The following is a 17500-nucleotide window of genomic DNA, read 5'->3' as shown; positions in this document are numbered from 1 at the left end:
GCCGATATACCGATTGATTATTATTTATATAAATATACATATATATGTTATATTTATACTAAAATTTTAAAAGAATGACTGTATGAACAAGATTTGGTTGTGATTAAATTTAATTGTTTTAGACTTTTTGAATTAGTTGAACACTAGAATATTTTGAATATTTTTGGTATAATAGGTTTTTTTTCGGTATAACAGGTATAATGGTATGTTGTACCGCAGTTCGGTATAACGCAAAGTACGGTATACCTGAATGTGGTACGATATACCGGAAATACGGTATGGTAACGGTATCAAAAACTACCTTACCAAATTTCTGGTATACCGAACTCCGGTATACCGAAAAATTTGGTATGGTATCGGTATAGTGTTTTGTCATACCGTAATTTTTGGTACGATATACGATATGACGTTCACAGTATGGTATACCGTACCAAACCACCCCTAGGTGGTAGTGGCTTTGGAGTAGGGAAATGGATAGAAGATAAATTTCCAATCAGTGCCCAGATTGATATAAGTCAAGTTGACAAAGAACCAAAGAGCTTGAAGGTTCGTGCTCTAGAGCTTGAGAGGCAATTGGAAGAGATCACACAAAATATGATTGCTGCATCTGAGGTATTTTTATATACGTTATGTTGTCGTGTTTAAAAGAGAATAAACTATAATTTTTACACTATACAAAATTTTAATGATTGGTCTCTTGTAGAATATCAACATAAAAAGTGAGCAGTTGAAGATTCAAGGAGCTCGGTTGGATAAGGTGGAGGCGCTTTTCAAGGAAGAACAAATCTTGACAAAAACTCATTTCAACATGATACAAGGTATTAATTGCACGAGCTATTTGTTAAACTGTATATTTTTCCCGTTTCTTTATTGTTTCAACGATTATGCCTTGAGACTTCTCTTATTTTCCAGACTTGTTAGGAAAGATTCAAGTGTATTGTAGACTAAGGCCTGTTGGCAACAAGGAAACATTTTTGAGATATAGTGATAAGTACACTGTTGATTATACATCAAAATATGGCAAACAGGAGCAACACTCGTATGATCGAGTTTTTGATGTGCATGCCTCTCAAGATGATGTCTTTAACGACACCAAGGCAAGTCTTACATAAATTTTTTGGTTGATTGTGACAAATTTTCACTGGGTTGACTAACATATTTGTCTTCTTCTTTAATGCAGTACCTAATACAATCTGCCGTTGATGGATATAACGTCTGCATATTTGCATGTGGTCAAACCAGCTCTGGGAAGACATTTACAATGTATGGATCTGAAGAAAATCCTAGGCTAACTCGACGTGCTACATCTGAACTTTTCAGAATTGTGAAGCAAAATGATCAAAACATACTATTTATTCTGAAGGTAATAAAGTTTGTGCATGTGGATCAAGTTTTCCATTCAACAAAATATTGTCCTTTAATGAAACCAAATGGTGCAATTGTTTTATGTTGGAATAATCAGAACGATGATGATTCTGTTGCTGAGTTCTTAAATAAATAAATAAAAATTGAAATCAAAACAAAGAAACATTTTATTACCAATTTGTATTTGTTGGTTATCATCCTTGTCTAATAATTTTATGAACATACACAGGCATACATGGTGGAATTGTATCAGGATATCCTAATAGATCTCCTGCTCCCAAAGAATACAAAGCCATCAAAATTGGAAATTAAAAAAAGATAAGAAGGTATTGTTGATAAATGTAGAAATAAGATTAAACTAAATTATTTCCCAGATTGATATCCTTTAGTTTATTAATGGTTATGTTCTGTTTATGACCAATAGGGAATGGTTGTTGTCAAGAACGTGACAGTCGTATCAATTTCATCGTATGATGAATTAAGAAATATCATTGAAAGAGGATCCGAACTTCGTCATACAGCTGGGACTATTATGAATGAGCAAAGTTCAAGATCCCATTTGTACTGTCCATCATTGTTGAGAGCACCAACCGTCAAAGTCATTCAGTTTCCGTAGGAAAGGTATATCAATCTATTGTTTACTATGTATAAACTAATGTCCCCTGCCTTATTAAATGGACTTTTAGGGTTTAGGGAGATAATGTATAAGTCAAAATGTAGTGTCACATCATAGTTATAAACAAGACTACAAGAGTGAGATGGTTGTAGGTTAAGACAAGTCCACGCTTCTTCTTCTTTTACAAAATTTACATCTTCCCATAATTCTTAAGCTCAAAGCTGATCACTATTCCAAATTTCTTAATATGTTGAACCTTGTGCAGCTAAGTTTTGTTGATCTTGCTGGATTTGAACAAGTGAAGACGTCGGGTCCTTCTGGTGGTCGGGTCCTTCTGGTGGTCGGTTGAAAGAAACTCATAGCATAGACCAATCATTTTTTGCCCTCAGATGTGTTATTAGCGATTTAACTTCCAGCAAATCACACATTCGTTATAGAGACAACCAACTGACCAAGTTGATGAGCGATTCACTTGGTGGTAATGCCAAAACATTGATGCTTGTGAACGTATCCCCGGCAAAATCTGATATGGATGAAACGTGCAACTCTTTAGTGTAAGCTAGCTTCCTTCTTACTTAACTAGGACTAAATTATTAAGTAAAGAAACCGATCTACCTTCTTGTAAACTACCTTCATTGCTAATGCCACGAAATATAACATAGTTTTTGTTATATTTCAGGTTCGCATCTAGCATCCGTTCAATTAAGAACGAACCTAGTAAAAACGTGCAATCTAAGGAAGTAGTTCGACTGAAGAAGCAGGTGGCTCATTACAAAAAGCTGGTAGGTGAAAGGGGACGTGGAGCTAGAAGAGATCTAAGAGGAACAACCCCCAAAACAAGTACGTAAGATAATCAGCATTCCTAAAGTTTCCTTCCCCGTAGACTAAAGACATACATATACTTAGAATTTGGAAAATAGAGAAAGGGACATATATACCGTAGTGTAGCTTGTCAAATACTCCCTCTATCCCACTAGAAATGAAACGTTTTCCTTTTTGGGTTGTCCCAATAAAAATGAAACGTTTCCTAAAATGGAAACAACACTATTTCTACTTTTTTTTCTCTCTAACTTTACTTTATTTTCATTAACTCACAAAATAACACTGTATAAAATCTCGTGACGTAAACCAAATGTTACATATTTATTGGGACGGAGGGAGTAGTAGTTTGCATAGCTCCCTTGCTACAATCTACATCCTCATATTTTGTTGTGGTTATAATGCTTTGTGGTTTCAGACTTGCACAAGTTTAATGCATCTGTTAAAGGCTTAGTTTAATTTTATGTTTGTAACTTAAAGTCTTTATAATGCAATGTATGAGGTTTTGGTCTTAGGTAGGCTTCAAAGCTGAATTAATACTAATAGTTTTAGGTATAATGCATGTGTAGATGCACTTAAGACGACGGAAATTGTTGAAATTCGTGAGGAGTGCAAGCAACGGGAGCAATCCGGAGCAGAGGAGAAGATTGAAGGGTTTCGCAAGTCGATGAAGGATGATCATTTGGTTCCAGGTGTCCATGCTAAGAAAGTTGGCCACCTGTGAACATGCACTTATTCTAGCAAATGGGTTCCGGCTGCGAACTTAATGGGTGGAAGTGAGTATTAGAGCGACCTTGATAGAAGCAGCCTAAATTGAGATTCAGGCCCAGTGCGCTGTGCAACAGCAGCAAAGCCACAAATTGCCAATTCATGTTCTCCGGAAAAGAAGGAAAGCTATTGTTATTCATGCTGAGACTGACCCTACATATTTGTGTATGATGGTGAATCAACAATTGTGTAACTCTTTTGTCACATACAAGCCTCACTGTGTGTGACCACGAGCTCCAATTCCAGTATCTTACTTCCCACTCAACTCCAGGCTCTCCTATTTATAGATTGAATTTTTATTTATTTATTTTATTAGTTATCTCGATTTCTTTTAATCATGAATGTAGTCTTCTTGTTTAATTCTGTGATGAATGGGGTTGTAATACATATTCTTTTAATTTTTCGATTTGTTTTTTGATCATTAAAGAAACTTTTTTTAAGCTGCAGGTTTTTATATTCGATGTTGGAATTATGTGAATACAAAGAAATTCAATAAAATCCATATTCGATGTGTTTCATGACTCCTCCTATTCCTTTTTTTTTTAGAAATTCATTTGATTATAAATACTCATCTTAAAGGAAGAAGAACATCTGCTTTAATTTGAAGCCAAAATTGGAATATTCTTTAATATTTCAAAAATGATACTTTCATCGAATTTTCAGTATTTCAAATTTATCGGTGTCACTGAGGTTTTATAAAATCAACTAAATTTATTAATTCCGAAAAATTCAGATAAATTTTTTTGAAAAAATCAATATGCTCCTTATCAACTACTACTAATCTACTATATGGTAAGTTTGTTATTCTTCTTTGCTCATAATATTAGAACTTAAACCCATACTGAAAATGAAGTTAATTAAAAATACCTCAAAGTGGTGTTCCAAGACTACAACCTAATTTCATGTATAAAATTTTTTGTCTGAGCTGGGCCAAAAAATGTAGGGGTATCGTACTATTGTGTTTGATTATTACCTGAAAATATCGTATGATTAACGTGTGATATAATTAGGGCGTGTTTTGTAGAGTGGTTTAGACTGGAAAAAAGGAAAAAAAACAAGGTTATTCCCACGTTTTGTAAGCTGGACAAATGAAAAGTGAGGCCCGAAAAAAAAGGCTGCGGCCCATCCAGCCCGGATGAATAGTGCCTATTTTCACTGCTTGGCTTGGTTAATTTGTCCACCAAAATTTAGGGATTATTCACTGTTTGAGAGGGATTTCCATCTCCTACCCTTCTGCCTCCTCTTTTTTCAATTCTCTCTCATCAACCCCTATGTCTCTTTCACATCTCTCAATCGTCGTTCCATGAATATCGGCGTTAGAGTCATGGCTGCCGTCGTCCCCAATCGGCGGTAATGGTAGCGTGAGGAGAAATCGCTGAAATTGGCAGTGACAATTTAGGAGATCTGAGCCACCGCCGTCCTAGACTCAGCGGTAATGCCGCACTCGTCGTTGTTTGGTCAATTCGGCCTCCTCGCTCAGCTCGGCTGAGGATGATTATGAGTGGCCTGTTAGGCAAATCGCCTATTCAATTCGGTTCGATTTTGGGGGTTCTTCGTGTTCATTTCTAGATTTTGGGATCCACTTCGTGTTAAATTCTTAATTTTGGTTGATTTCGTGTTCAATGTCGGATGTTACATTTGATTGGGGTATACTCTTCTCTTGATTCTGGTATTTGGGTGTCAATTTCTTTGAGTTCAATTTGTTTCTGGATTTCAAATTTCTTGTTTCTGTATTTGAGTTCATTTCATTTTAATTTTTGGATGGTAGTGATGGTCATTTCACATTGTACATGAATAATAATCCCAAAAATGATCCAATCTACAAAACAACTTCTTAAAAATTTTATCCATACATTATCCTATCTTGGGCCTGAAAATTTTATCCCAAATTAATTATCATATGATAACCCGTTCATGCTACAAAACGGGTTAACTGAAAATAACTAGTAATTAATCAACCAAGACCTGTTCAAAATGAGTGGCTAGCTAATGCCAAATTATCCAACTTGTCCACGTCTCTCATTTCAATGGTTGATTTTCAATTCTGATAAATTTACTAGACACTCATTGGACTCTTAATAATAAAATAAAAAATAAAAATCCACATGGAATCCTCTTAGTAATGTAACAACATCATCAACATTGCCATTTCTTGGTCATCAATTTGCATTAATTCGCTATAAATAACAATTCCAAAGAGTAGCCTCTCATCCCACAACTATCCTAATAGGAAAATATTAACTCAAGAAAAGAAATAGAAAAAATCCAGACTTGTGTTTGAAGAATGAGTTTCTTGTCAAGTATTTTAGGGTGTTTTGCGCGTTCATCTCCGACGCGTATCTAACACGACCTCCCAAATCTCCGACACGCAAGAATGAAAAGAAGTCGGCACATGCTCCAATTCCAGTATCTTAGAGCATCCGCAATGGTCGGTAGGCCAGCCATAGGCCAGCCATTCTCTCCCCGCCACGTCGCAACACTAAAAAACCCACCCGCCACATCGATTTAGGCCAGCCGCAATAAAAATAATTCAAAAAATACTACATGAATTAAATTTACGGAATTAAAATTACGATTAAAATACGGAATTAAATTTACGACACATATACTGGAAAAATAATCCATTCCATTAAAAAAAGTACAAAGATTTTTTAAAAAAAAGTACATGATTTTTTTTTTAAAAAAAGGGCTTCAACGCACGAGCCCCGCCACTCTCTACTCTTCATCGCCGTCGCCGTCGTCCCCGTCGCCCCGACCGCCTTGCCCTTCCCCTTCCCCCTCGTCTTCTTCTTCGGCGGCGTCCGCGTCGTCAGAACGGGAGTATCATCTTTCCCGAGATCGATCTCCTTTATATCATGCAATGACAAGAAGGTCATCGCCCGAGAACTGCGTCTCCACCGGGGTCGACGTGTGAGACGAAGCCGTCAAAAAATCAAGCGAGGACCGATATACCGCGTCCCCTCCCGGTGACCCCTGCACCCCCCAGGCATCCGGGATGCATACCCTGTTGCATACCCCCCGGCATCCCCCCCTGCCACATCATCCCCATCATCTGCTGCTGCATTCTGGGGCATACCCCCACCCCGGGCGATGACTGTCCGCCGCTCCCCTGCCCGCCGCCCGGCATACCCCCTGGTTCCCCCCCTCGCATCCCCCCGGCGCACCAGCCATCATCCCCATCATCTGATTCCAAGGGATGTTAAACCCCGGGCCCATCTGCCCCCGTCCGGATCCCACAGGTACGGGTGGGAGTTCGAGATCCACTCGTCGCTGGATTTTGGACTCGTTGTTGTGATCCATCGCCGCTCGATGATGCTCTTGTACGGAAAGATAGAGAAAACTCGTTAAACAAAAAGTGGGTGCAAATGAAAATGAAACAAAAATCGCGTTTATATATGATTTTAAAAAAAAAAATCAAAAATCGGCGTACAGCCGCATCGCCTGGCCGATCGGCTGGCCGATCGGGCCGCCACAATGGCGGCTAGCCGATCGGCCAACGCTTCGGCCAGCGACGAGCGATCGGCCAGCCCACGCCGATCCGCTCGCCGAAATCGTCCTCGCCGATTGCAATGGTTCGGCTAGCCGATCACTAGCCGAGCATTGCGGATGCTCTTAGTTACCGCTCAACTCCAGATTCTCCTATTTATAGGTGCTGCCTTTGTGGATATAAATCTTTCTGTTTCTTTGAGTTGTGGTTTTGTTTTCATTGTTGAGAGAATTTTTCTTCACGTTGTGATTTTTTGTAGAAATTAAAAAAATCATACAATTGTTGAAGAAGATTTTTTCAGCTCACCTTTCATGACTCTGTTACCATTTTGTTTTGGTGAATTTGTATCCAAATATGACAATTGAAAATATAAAAAAAAATTTACACACCTAGATATCGCTAACAAGTCAAATAAAATCGTCTATTACTCCCTCCGTCCCCCATTTAGAGTAATATTTTTCCATTTCGGTCCGTTCCCAATTAAGAGTCACACTTCATTTTTACCATAAATAGTAAGTAGGTCCCACATTCCACTAACTCAATTCACTCACATTTTATTATAACATCAATATAAAAAAAATGGGTCTCACATTCCACTAACTTTTTCAACCAACTTATATTTATATTTTTTAAAACCCGTGCCCGGTCAAAGAATGACTCCTAATAGGGGACGGAGGGAGTAATACATACAACGATATCATTTCCTTAACATTTGTTAATATATTACACAAGTCCTTAAGCGATCATATTTTTTGCAGTTGAATGTTTGTGAACAAATTAAAATTTGATAATCTTTTAATTTTTTAAGCTATGGGTCAAACCAAGAAATTTTACAAAACTTCATTTGTCCGACAATTTAACCCTTAATTTATTAATATTCATGTTTCTCGTATACATTAGAAAGTTAAAATTGGGTTAAACACCTGACAGTTTGAATGCTCCATATTAAACATAATATAACAATTATTGATATGGTCTAATTACACTAATTTAGTTAATTCGTATTACTAATATATATACTACTCCCTTCGTCCCGCTTTAGCAGTCCCATTGACTTTTCTGCCCTATTTTTGTAAAAATAAAAAAAATAGTTAAAGAGGAGAAATGGTAACTTAAGAGAGAATAATATAGATAAGAGTCTTATCTACATTATTGTCTCTCTTACTTTACCATTTCTCCACTTTAATTATTTTTTATCATTTTTACAAAAAGAGGGCAGAAAAGTCAATGAGACTGCTAAAGCGGGACGGAGGGAGTACTAAGTATTCAATTTCATGGAATAAAAAATTTACTCCATGTGTCCCGTTATAAGCGAGACGTTTTTTGTCACGGAATTTTTAAAAATGACGTTTAAAGTGTTAAGTAGAGAGAGAATAAAATAAGATAAAGTAATTATGTTATAATTTGCCAAAAAAGAAAATGACTCAATTTAGAAGGGACGTACCAAAAAGAAATTCAAGTTGTTTATGTTGGGTTGGATGACGTACATGTTTCGATTTCTCTCTATTATCATGCCAAATACATTTAAATACATCACTCCTTCTTCCATGATTAAGTGTCTCACTTTTTCATCTGCGATGATTAAGTATCTCATTTACTATTTATAATTTTTAGTACTAGACTATACATTCAAACTAATTCTTCTTTATATTTTGTTATTCCCTCCGTCCCGCTTAAGATGGCACGTTTTCCTTTTTAGTCTGTCCCAACTAAGATGACACATTTCCTTTTTTGGTAACTTTCTCTCTCCAATTAATACACTCAACCTTCTTCTTATTTAAACAAGACTAAAGTCCAATTTTGGTCCCTTATATTTGATCTAAAATTTTTTTTGATCTCATACATTAAGCATGTGATCTTTTGATCCCTAACATATTATTTTGGTACATTTTGATCCCAAACATATTATTTTGGTCCAAAATAACTATTTTATGTTAAAATTAACAATCAAAATATTTAATCAATTTAATAACTTAATTATAATTTGGGACTAAAGTCCATTTTAGTAAAAAATGAAAAATAGTGCATGGACAAAGCCATCGTTGACTACTGACGAAGAAAAATCATAACGTCGAAATCAAAAACCAATAACAACATTTTGCTTGCTCATCAAGGTCACTCACTTTTCTATAAGTTGCTACTTACTTTTATGCAGCTTTGCATATAATCAACACGCATCTCTCTAAAATAATATTCCAAATATTCTCACGTACAGAAAGCTTTTAGTTATTTGCGTCGCCAATATAATCAATCATGTCTTTTTTCTCGAGCTTGTTCCGCTGCTTCAAGATTCCGTCGTCGTCGTCGTCGCCGCCGCCCTCGCCAAAGATAGACAAGGATAAACAAAAGTCGGCCCGTGCACCTATTCCCATGTCTTACTTTCCTATTAACTCTCAAATCTCACGCTTATAGTGTTTGATTTTACGTGCCTCCGAGGGATAGGCATGGTCTATTCATTGAAGCCCGCTCACATGATACGTGAAAGACAGACCAATCATATTCTAGCGAGATTCTATACCAAAATCAGTTGGTGACGAATCAGGATTGCTTAGATTTTTCTCGGGCCAAAACATGTAATTTGGCTCGAGCTTGAATTTTGTCAGGATTAGGAATATATTGCCTAGTCCGACCAATTTTCGTGTCGAACTGGAATCAAACTCTTGTCTGTCTTTGTAACTTCGACAATCTATAAGATCGTTGAATTTGTTTACCATATGTACTTATTATTGTCCGTTGTGACTGTGGCTAGACTTTTTTTGTAGGTGTATATATTATCGTATGTTTTAACTATTTGAATGGATGCAAGAAATAAACCATGTGATCAATTGTTAATTAATTATAACAAGAGTAATTATATAATGAAAATGATCTAATGTTGTTCCCTAGTGCACGGGAAGGAAGCGCAAATTCGTAAAAAATTAAATTGAAACGACTTTATTTTATAAGTTCATTTATATTGTGAAAATCGTTTTTGAAACATTTAGTAGCTCTTTAAACACTTGAAAATTCTAATAGATATTAAAGAGACAAAGTGAGTTTCAAATTAGTTTAGTGCATACGGTAATTTAGTTCACTTTTATATTTTCTGATTCATGTTTTTCTTCAAATTAGTTCCCGTTCCTTCAACTGGAAAAACTAAACCAGGACGCCCTCCTAAAACCAAACCGAGGTCCACCCCAAAGATGATCGAACTAAAACTTTCAGGTGAGCTAACCCTATTTCTGTAATTTATATTTTGTTCACAATTTTTCATTTAATTGAGATGATTAAAGTTTTGTTTATTATGCAATCTTGGTCCGTTCTGTTAAACAAAATATGTGTGAATTGAAGTGTGAAAACTTATGAGAGAAAAGAAAGTTCAATGTTGGGTGAATTTATTGGATGAAGTATTTTGGACTGATGTAACCGAATTTATCAAATTATATGATGAAGTGTGTTCAACATCATCTGAAGCTTTTTTTCAAATTCAACTGAAATTTTGTGTTGCGAAGTATATGTATGTCTAGATACTAAATTGATGAGTTGATTTTGACTGTATGATGATCTTGATTCAGTACCATGTTTAATCAAGTGATGTTTAATGTGAATCTAGTAATGTATACTCCCTCCCTCCGTCCCATAGAAATAAGTCATATTTCCTTTTTTGTCCGTCCCATACAAATAGTCTATATCCATTTATGACAACCTTTTCCTCATTCACTTTTACTTTATTATTTATGGGCTCCACTATTCACTACACAATTTCAACTACTTTTCCTCCTTCTCGCTTACTTTACCAATTATACATTAAAATCCGTGCCTATACCAAATGGTCTATCTCTATGGGACAGAGGGAATATATCCGTATTGGATTAATGTCAATTTGATAAAATTATATTAACTTTATCAATAGTCGATTCGTGAACTGAGCTTTTAGTGGGCTTCAGGCGGGCCTATCAATGGGTTACGAAAAAACTCAATCGCAGTCGTCTCACATCGATAAGCTCAGCCCAAAAGAAGACTACTGTATATGCAGGCCAAGCCCAATTATAAAGGCCCATTATTCTAATAATAGCAAATTAATCGTCATAGAAAATCTGGAGCGGCTCAGACTCAAAGCCTTGCACTTTTACCTGAATTTGAATCTCAATTTCATTTCCGGAAACCCTTGGGTTTTTACTTCTGCTATTTTGATTTCGAGACTAAATTTCCTGAATCTGGAGCAGACCAGACGCCGCCTTCTCTGGGAATGGAGGCTTCAAGGTTAGAAATTTGAATTAACATATCTCTTTATCTCATTTTTCTCGATTCGATTATTTTTCGGCGGATATATTCGTCTACTTGTTGATGTATGCTGTTGATTTTCTGTACTTGTGCTATTTCTTTTGGATTTAGTACGATGCTTTACGGCAGTTGTTGGTTATGAGATAATTTGGTTGTTTGTTAAAGTTGAATCTTTTGTTGGTAAGACTGTGATGTTGGGGTTAGGGTTTGCGAAGTTATGTGCATTGTTGTGATAGTGATTTCTACTAAATTGGCTGGGTTTATTCCATCCATACAGTTGCCAGATCATATATACTAGATTGTGGGGTTATTATTTATGTACTACTCCACTACTTTCGTTTCAAAATGTATAACTTCTCATCTCCTCTTTTTTTATCTTCTGTCATTGATGCAGGCTAATGTGTTCTGCATCGCTTTTTGGAGCGGTTTGGTTAGCCGGTTTTAGCACGCTTTCTAGTTCATAAACGCGATTTTAGCCGCAGCAGATGCTGGTTATGAGGTGGAAGCAAATTGCCTACAAATAGTACATGTCCGTGAAATTTTGGGGGAAGAGTAGTCATTGGTTAGACTAATAGGCAACAACTGTTGGGACCAAAAACCTATCATCGGCTGCCACCGCTCGCCGTCATGAGCAGCGCCAAATCCCGCAACTTCCGCCGCCGTTCCGGCGACGACGAAGACGAAGAAGCCAGTACCTTCGTCACACCATCCACCACCAAAACCTCTGCCACCACAAACAAACCTTCCACCACCAATAAACCCAAAAAGCCGACCCCTCAGTCCGGCACCAAAAGTCTCCTTTCATTCGCAGACGACGATGACGAAGAATCTCCGTTTTCTCGGCCACCGCCGAAGCCATCTTCCTCGTCTAGATTCCCCAAATCTTCGTCGGCTCACAAGCTCAGATCGTCAAAAGACCGAATTGCCCCTCACCCTCCATCTTCGTCCCTCCCCTCCAATGTCCAGCCACAGGCTGGTGTCTACACGAAAGAAGCCCTATTAGAGCTTCAGAAGAATACTAAAACCCTGGCCGCGCCTGCTCGGAATAGGCCAAAGCCCGACCCTGAGCCTGTTGTTGTGTTGAAGGGTTTGATCAAACCCGTAATTTCGAGCGAATTAGATGCCGCAGCTACTGGAAAAGGTCAGGATAGCAGTGATGATGATATGATGTTTGATCGGAGGGTCAAAGATTCAAGCGTTGAAGCTAAATTGAAGGATGTTCGGATAGGGCCGGGTTTTAGGGAGGATAAGGAAGGGATACCGGACCAGGCCACAATAGAAGCGATTAGGGCGAAGAGGGAGAGGCTGAGGCAGGCCAGGGCTGCAGCTCCGGATTACATAGCAATTGATGGAGGCAGTAATCATGGAGAGGCTGAAGGTCTGAGTGATGAAGAGCCGGAATTTCGAGGAAGGATTGGATTTTTTGGTGATAAAATTGGTGGGAGTGACAAGAAAGGTGTTTTCGAAGATTTTGGGGAGAGGCCAGTGCCAAAAGAGAGGGGAATGGAAGTAGTTAGCGATGAAGAGGATGATGAGGATAAGATGTGGGAGGAAGAGCAAGTGAGGAAAGGGTTGGGGAAGAGGCTGGATGATGGTATTGGGCTTCAAGGAGCGGGTGCTACTGTTGGCGGTTTAAGTAGGTTGCAATCTAGTTCAGGGAACCCTGCTGCACTTCCTAGTGGAATGCATCATCCTGCCCAAAATGTGGATGGTAGAAGTAGCTATAACAATGTCGGAGGGGCAAGTTTTGACATGTTTGGTGGTAGTGATATGTCAATTTCTCAGCAGGCTGAGCTTGCCAGAAAAGCCATGACTGAGAACCTGAAGAGGGTTCAGGAATCTCATGACCGAACAATGGTGTCTTTGGCGAAGACAGATGAAAATCTCTCTTCGTCTTTACTGAATGTTACTAGTCTGGAGGATTCCTTGTCGGCTGCCGGTGAGAAGTTCCTCTTTATGCAAAAGCTTCGTGAGTTTGTTTCTGTTATATGTGCGTTTTTGCAGGTATGAATATAAAGTTTCCTCTATAATGTTGGTTAATTCATTGTTTTGTGAACATGCTATGCTTCAGTACCTTGCTCTTTGTTACACTTTCATGGAACGTAATTCTGGATTTATGTTCATAGTTGAAATACAAAACCATTTCCCTTGAGTTTCTTTAGAGACTAGTCAGAAACCATTTAGTTGTTATGTACATATATTATACATAGACACACAAGTACTCTTCCACCAAAACAAACGAAGTATAAGTGGCCTAGTCTATTGAATAATTGTAGAAAAAGATAGTAGCATCTGTATGTCTGTGGTGGATATTGTGAATTAGATAGAACTTTTCCTTGTGAAATAATGATGCTAATGTAGAATGGTGGATTGGATGTAAAACCATGAATTTGTTGAATAACTGACAAGGCCAACATGAAGAATTCTAGACATTTGAATCATTGAAAGTATGTAAACTAGTGAAAGCAATATCAGAAACATTGAATGCAATTATCTATGACTTCTATATACTTTGCAACTGTTATCCAATTAGTTTCACAACCTTATCCCCTTTAGCACTCTGTATCATCTATCTGTAGAGAACTTGATTGAATTGCGCATAGAATCATCTAGTTGTGTCTTATAATCTACTATTATAATCCCCTTAGTAATGCTTGTTTTAATGTTCGGCTAAAGAGCCTTACTTATGTTTTGGCTTAATTTGCTTTGACAGCATAAAGCTCCTTTCATTGAGGAACTCGAAGAACAAATGCAGAAGCTTCATGAAGAACGTGCGAGAGCCATTGTAGAAAGAAGAGCTGCAGATAATGATGACGAAATATCTGAGATAGAATTAGCTATTGCTGCAGCACGGGTAGAACTCTCTAAAGGAAGCAGTGCAGAAAAAGTAGCGGCAGCCATCGCTGCTTCCCAGGCTGCCTCTGATAATGCAAGAGGAGCTAAAGGTGCACCAGTGGAGCTGGATGAATTTGGCCGAGATGTGAATCTGCAGAAACGGATGGATATTACTAGAAGATCAGAAGCTCGGAAACGAAGGCGAGCGAAAGCTGATTCAAAGAGGAAGTTGGCCATGGAAATTGACAGTTCCGTTCAACTTATGGAAGGAGAATTCAGCACTGATGAAAGTGATACTGAGACTAGTGCTCACGAGTCAACCCATAATCAATTACTTCTTGTTGCTGGCAAAATCTTTAGTGATGCAGCAGAGGAATATTCTCAATTTTCAATGGTTGTTGAAAAATTTGAGAAATGGAAGAAAGATTATGCCACAAGCTATCGCGATGCATATATGTCGTTAAGTATACCTGCTATTTTTTCACCTTATGTGAGATTGGAGCTTCTAAAGTGGGACCCACTTCATGAAGATGCAGATTTTATGGATATGAAATGGTACGCACTACACAAATTATTTTCTGGTTTGTTATTTCTTTAACCATAGTATAAAACACTCCCATTCTGGTTATTTATCATCCCTGTATAATTTTAGTTGAATAGTGTTTTGGAAAAACTGAGGACAAGTGCACAAAACAGGATAATGATTTAAACATCTTCATGTGTATGATTTCTTAGCTTTATTTTCTTGATACACATTATTTTTTTCCATTTATTGACTGGTAGTAGTCTCGGGGGTTTTCTCTATCTGTACATTTTGAGATTTTGCTTTGCAATTTTACAGCACTACTTGTAAAGACATGTTATTTTTAAAATATGTATTTGCTCTAGGAAACATGTTGAAACTTTGAAAGTTAGGGATGGTGGAGCCATGGAGGAGATACAATGCAAATAAAATTTATTGACTGATAATTCGTTTATTTATAAATTCAACTGTCTGTGTTTTATGTAGGTGTTCATTGCTCTTCAATTATGGCCTTCCGGAAGATGAAAATGGAAAGAATGGAGAGGATGCTGATGATGATGCAAATCTTATTCCTGAGCTGGTTGCAAAAGTCGCACTTCCTATTTTGCACCATCAGTTAGCCTTCTGTTGGGACATTCTTAGCACCCGTGAAACAAAGCATGCTATTTCTGCTATGGACATGGTCACAGAATTTGTAGGTTCCTCCAATTCAGCTGTTGGGAAACTGGTAGCTGTTCTTCGTGACCGTTTCACCACTGCTGTGAATGATTTGGTGGTAATGTTTCTAAACTTTATAAGCTTGGCCTTTCTTTGTATTAATGTGTCATATCAATATTTCTCAATGGCGTTTTCTACCGCATGATTTCTCAAATAGGTCCCCACATGGAGCCCACTTGAACTGGAGGTGGTACCTGGTGCAGCAAGAGTTGCTGCATATAGGTTTGGCACCTCTGTTCGTTTGTTGAGGAACATATCTTTGTGGAGTAAGGTTCTTGCTATTTCCGTCGTTGAGAAGATTGCTCTTGATGAACTATTGTGCGGCAAGATTCTTCCTCATCTGCGCAGCATACAGACAAACGTGCATGAAGCAATTATACGAACAGAGAGGGTGATTGCGTCACTTAATGATGTATGGACCGGTTCTAGTGTTACCGAGGATCGAAGGTATGGCTTCTTTGTATTTCATACTTTCATTTACTTTGCTTTGCAGCTCATTTTTGATGATATATTGGGATTTAATTACTACAAATCGATTTAATTACTGTATCCCTGACCTTACCATACTTGTATAGAAATTTTTTTCTAGTTTAATGGAGTAGTAAATATGAATATGCAATCAATAGAAAACTAAGTTGCGGTGTTGATTGAATGTAGCAAGAAACTGCATCCGTTGGTGGACTACGTGTTGCTGCTGGGGAAGGCTTTGGAGAGAAAGCGTGCTAGCGGTGGCATGGAGAGCGAAATGGGTAAATTGGTGAGACGATTGAGGAAGATGCTGGTGGAGCTGAACCAGTACGACCATGCAAGAGCATTGTCAAGAAGCTTCAATATCAAGGAAGCTATCTGATGTTGTCTCTGTACAATTTTGATGACAGTAGCCTTAACTGTGTCGTTGTTATACTAATACCCCTTTTGTATTGGTTACTATACTACCTCGTTAGTACATCAACCGTACTTATAATTAAGTATGAAATTGGCCTAACAATGACATACTACTACTTTATTGCAACTATATGAAGATTATCAAAAGGGTCGCCCTAGCATGGAAATTAAAGATACAGTTTTTGGAACAATAACTTGGCAACCACTAGTAAGTCAACTTTTAGACATATTTTTGAATTTGACACATTATAGTTTGACAAATTTTTGAATTTGAAGCGTTATAAAAGGGACACGCCAAAATTGATTTTGGAACCATTATTAATGGGTGATAAGTAAGAACTTCCTCCTAAAAAGAAGTATACAAAATAAATAATTAACAGAATTAAGAACAAAATCACAACATAAAGTGTAGAATCCTAGTAAAAATTAAGTGGTCCATACATATTGCCATGTGGTGTGTCCAACCAATCATAATTGAAAAAAAAAACTTATTTTTCTCTTTCTTTCGTTAATTGTGGCCTGAAACACGACAAATAAAAAATTTTATTTGTGGAAACAAATTGAATACTTCATAATTAAAACATAAAATCACATCATAATGATTCAGCAAGCCCAAAAAAAACTAGACATGAGAAGGACGTCGTTTTTATAATGGATAAATGAATTTAAATTTAAAGGCCGCGCCACGTAGGAATCAAACCTAAGAACAAATTAACCTCTCTACCGCTTGACCTACTCACACACATAAAGGACATCATATTAATTTGATACTTGATGACAAAGTGGAGATTTATTTATGTAGAATAATTATGTTAAGAAATGTATAAAAACTTCTTCTTTTTTTTGTCAAAATGGATATTTATTAGTACTGTCTTCATGAATATTTACAAAATAAAAACCTCTAAAATTAACATGGAACATGAATATTAGAGCATCCTTAACGCGGAGGGGCTGGGCCGCAAATCGCGAGTCCCGGCCCGGGCCATGCGCTAGACGGCGGCGAGTCACGGTCTGGGACGGTCCCGGGGCCGCAGTTCCGTCCCTGGGCCGCTCCCGAGGTCCGGCCCGACTCAGGGTTATGCGCATCGGGACGGGCCGCAAACCCCCAAAATTTTTATTTTTTTTTCTTTTTTTGATTTTTTTGCCATTTTATTATACCCATTTCTTCAACATTCTTCCACCAATTTCTCCATTTCTATCCTCTAAATTATTTCAATATTTT

General features: G+C 37.6%; 1 protein-coding gene and 1 pseudogene across 1 annotated transcript; both read left to right on the top strand.

Annotated features, from left to right (window-relative positions):
• The first annotated feature begins 417 nt into the window (after positions 1 to 417).
• On the top strand, positions 418 to 3524 carry LOC125185870 (annotated as a pseudogene).
• Positions 3525 to 11149: 7625 nt separating this feature from the next.
• LOC125200675 (transcriptional repressor ILP1-like) lies at positions 11150 to 16361 on the top strand. The gene is made up of 6 exons (XM_048098400.1): positions 11150 to 11297; positions 11713 to 13322; positions 14032 to 14708; positions 15163 to 15451; positions 15551 to 15840; positions 16051 to 16361. The coding sequence occupies exons 2-6, from the start codon at positions 11946 to 11948 to the stop codon at positions 16241 to 16243; spliced, it is 2826 nt and encodes a 941-aa protein (XP_047954357.1). The 5' UTR covers positions 11150 to 11297; positions 11713 to 11945; the 3' UTR covers positions 16244 to 16361.
• Positions 16362 to 17500: the final 1139 nt, after the last annotated feature.

This window comes from Salvia hispanica, chromosome 1 (genome assembly GCF_023119035.1).
Source record: "Salvia hispanica cultivar TCC Black 2014 chromosome 1, UniMelb_Shisp_WGS_1.0, whole genome shotgun sequence".
Taxonomy (NCBI): Eukaryota; Viridiplantae; Streptophyta; class Magnoliopsida; order Lamiales; family Lamiaceae; genus Salvia; species Salvia hispanica.
The sequence above is the reverse complement of the archived record's forward strand: the minus strand, read 5'-3'. Positions and strand labels throughout refer to the sequence as shown.

What these genes read in the sequence shown, in the direction of transcription:
- LOC125200675 (XM_048098400.1), top strand. Translation starts at nt 11,946, where the DNA reads ATGAGCAGCGCCAAATCCCGCAACTTCCGCCGCCGTTCCGGCGACGAC. An exon ending in TTATATGTGCGTTTTTGCAG is followed by an intron (nt 13,323 to 14,031) that starts GTATGAATATAA and finishes TTGCTTTGACAG; the next exon opens with CATAAAGCTCCTTTCATTGA. An exon ending in GATTTTATGGATATGAAATG is followed by an intron (nt 14,709 to 15,162) that starts GTACGCACTACA and finishes TGTTTTATGTAG; the next exon opens with GTGTTCATTGCTCTTCAATT.